The 2,715-nt window shown below is 42.5% G+C and overlaps 1 protein-coding gene across 1 annotated transcript in view; it reads right to left on the bottom strand.

Moving 5' to 3' along the window:
- Positions 1–2,715, bottom strand: part of STAB2 (stabilin 2) — a 176,862-nt gene that overhangs the window by 146,928 nt on the left and 27,219 nt on the right. The window contains exon 7 of the mRNA XM_006141408.3: positions 696–821. Coding sequence (XP_006141470.1) covers positions 696–821 — 126 coding nt within the window. The remainder of the gene's footprint in view (positions 1–695; positions 822–2,715) is intronic.

The raw sequence follows: 2,715 nt of genomic DNA, 5'->3' as shown, positions 1-2,715 counted from the left end.
CCCCCCCCAAGGGCGATGGCCATGTCACAGTCCCTTCTCCTCCATTCTCCTCTTTTGGGCACACATGATGCACATGTACCTGGCGTGAGTTGAAGTTGCCAGGTGTGGGACTCGAGCTGTGGTCAACTTCGTAACTTCGTGGGACTCGAGCAATGTAAACATTATACCATCTGCTGGTCCCCTAATTTAATTATTAAAACAATCTTCTAAGGTAAATATATCATCCCTTTTATCAATAGGAAAACTGAGGTACAGGGAGGTTAAAGGTCATGTAGTTAGCAATAGGCAGTTTGGGAATCAAATCCAGGCCGTCTGGCTCCAGAGGTCACGTTTTTAACTGAAACAGAAACCAGCCTCTCATAGTGGATGAGCACAAAAAGTAAAAAAAAAAAAACCAAAACACTAAGTTTTGTATTAGCAATGACAAAGGTAATATAAAATTTACATTGTTAATATCTAAAATCTGTATGTATAAAAAATCTAGGTATGTGCTTTGACAATAAGAGAAATGATCACATGAATTGAGGACTATCATGTGATTAACAGCTTGCTTGGCATTTTAGAGATTTGTTTCCAGTACAAGAGAGAAATAGAAATGGTTGCTGTGTTAATATTAAGGAGGTTGTAGTGTTTTTTCCTGTTAAATAAAATAAACATCTCAATAAATTAATTCCCAGAATTTAAATTTGACTCACGCTCGCAGTATTTGCCATCGCCTTTGTAATTGGGAAGGCATTTGCATTCCAGTTTGGTTTTGTCTTCACTGGAAGGTGAACATCTGGAATTTTCTGGGCAGAGCAGGGTTGCACATTCGGGGATGGCTGCAGAGGAAGTGTTGATCTACTTACATTAGTAGAATAACCCGTTCTAACAAACCCCAAACTAATGTATTTCCTTCTAGTAAAAAAAAATTACACAGACTCTATAATAATTCAAAAACCAGAATACACAAAGTAAAATACATCTTCATGTTCCCATGCTACGATTCCACTTCCATAGTTATCAATGCCAACAATCAATTTAATTTATAAATTTATTTATATGATTTTGAAAAAGTTTATTCAGGAGCGAGAGGGAAGGAGGGAGAGAGAGAGAGAGAGAGAGAGAGAGAGACAGAGAGAGAAACAGCACCTCTGACAGGGTCCTGATGCCATCATCCACCCCCAGCTTCAGCCAGTCTGTGATCATTTGCGCAAAGTAAACCCTGTGTATTCAGGGGTGGGGGTTGATCTCCAGACGTGAACCTGAAACCTTCCCACTGGGCTCCATCTCACAGAGTGTCACATTCTATGCTGCACCACTGTCCACCCTCTATGATTTTTTAAAAAATAAAATGGAATATTTTGAAAATATTTAATGGTAGTAGGTTCCATGATAACAAAAGAGTACTGATCTTAGGGAATCTGTTTTTTAAATTTATTTATTTATTTATTTATTTTTATAATAAGCAATGTATTATTTAGGGGCCAAGCAGGAGATAGAAAGAAACATTACTTGAACAGGGAAAGTTTTAACATAAAAAATTATAAATGGAGATGTGGCATCATGGGAATTAGCTAGTGAGAATTAAAGAATAATCCTAAAGGATCAAGGATAACCAATATGTACAGAGCAACCTGTACTCAGGGCTGAAATACTGAAATAAGTACCGAAGGTAGACTCTCGCTCCTCCAGGCTGAGACACAGGTGTCCTTGGAAAGCACCTGGCCTTGGTCACTGGGCAGCAGACTTGCTGAGGTGCCTTGATGGTATGACTTGCTGGGGGCCAAGTTTTAGAACTCACTAGGTGCCCTTGGAAGCTGCTGGACACTGGTACTAGTGGACCAGGAGCTAAGAAGCCAGCTTCTCAGAAGTGTAATGTACTTCTGTGAGTGGCTCCAAGCTAGTTGTGTGGAGGTGAAGGTGGACTGGTCAGCTCTGCAGGGGAGTGCATGGGGCTGAGGAGAGGGGGTGTGGAACAGCATACTCCTGGGCTGAGGCACAGGGGCTGTGGGCTGTGCTACCATGTCTGAATTGAGCTCTGGACAGTGTACCCAGGTTTAACAGCCACAAGGCCCCTGCTGCCCTGTGTCCTTGTCCATCAGCTTCAGCTCACCAGTGCCCTGGAGGGTGTCTTCTGCCTCTCAGGTGATTATGGTCCATTGCTGGCCTGGGCAAAACAGTGAACTTCTCTGCCTCCTAGTGAGCTGCCACCCACCCTCTCCAAAGAGGTTTACATCTGGCCTTGAGGGTGGCCACCCCTTTCCAAGTTTGTCTAGCATTCTCTTTGCATTTGTATAGCTACTCTTCTACCACAGCTTACTAATTCTTCATTTAAACTCCTTATTTAATAGATTGTTAAACTCCCCCTGTGACAGATGGTTTGAAGAATTTCCTATGGATTAAAATAATTCGAATCACAGCTCGCCTATTTACTAAACTCGTGACCTTTGGTAAGCCTTCATTTCTCCATGGCCGTTAGTGTGTTCTGCCCTGGAGATTCCTAATTGAGAATACATTTTATCTCCTTTACTGGGTGACTAACTTGCTGCAATGACCTCTCCAGGTTTCACAGCTTCATCTCCCTCTCCATTCAGTCCTTCACATTGCCACCAGCTTGACAGTCCTAAAATATAGCCATAGCCATGTCACTGCACTGTCACTTCTCTCCTCTGCCCTCCTCTCCTCCGCTCTCCTCACTCCTCTTTTCTCTCCTCCTCACCTCTCTCTTCTCTC

The sequence above is a fragment of the Tupaia chinensis genome, unplaced genomic scaffold (assembly GCF_000334495.1).
Source record: "Tupaia chinensis unplaced genomic scaffold, TupChi_1.0 Scaffold000054_1, whole genome shotgun sequence".
Lineage (NCBI taxonomy): Eukaryota > Metazoa > Chordata > Mammalia > Scandentia > Tupaiidae > Tupaia > Tupaia belangeri.
This window is presented reverse-complemented; position numbering and strand designations above follow the sequence as displayed.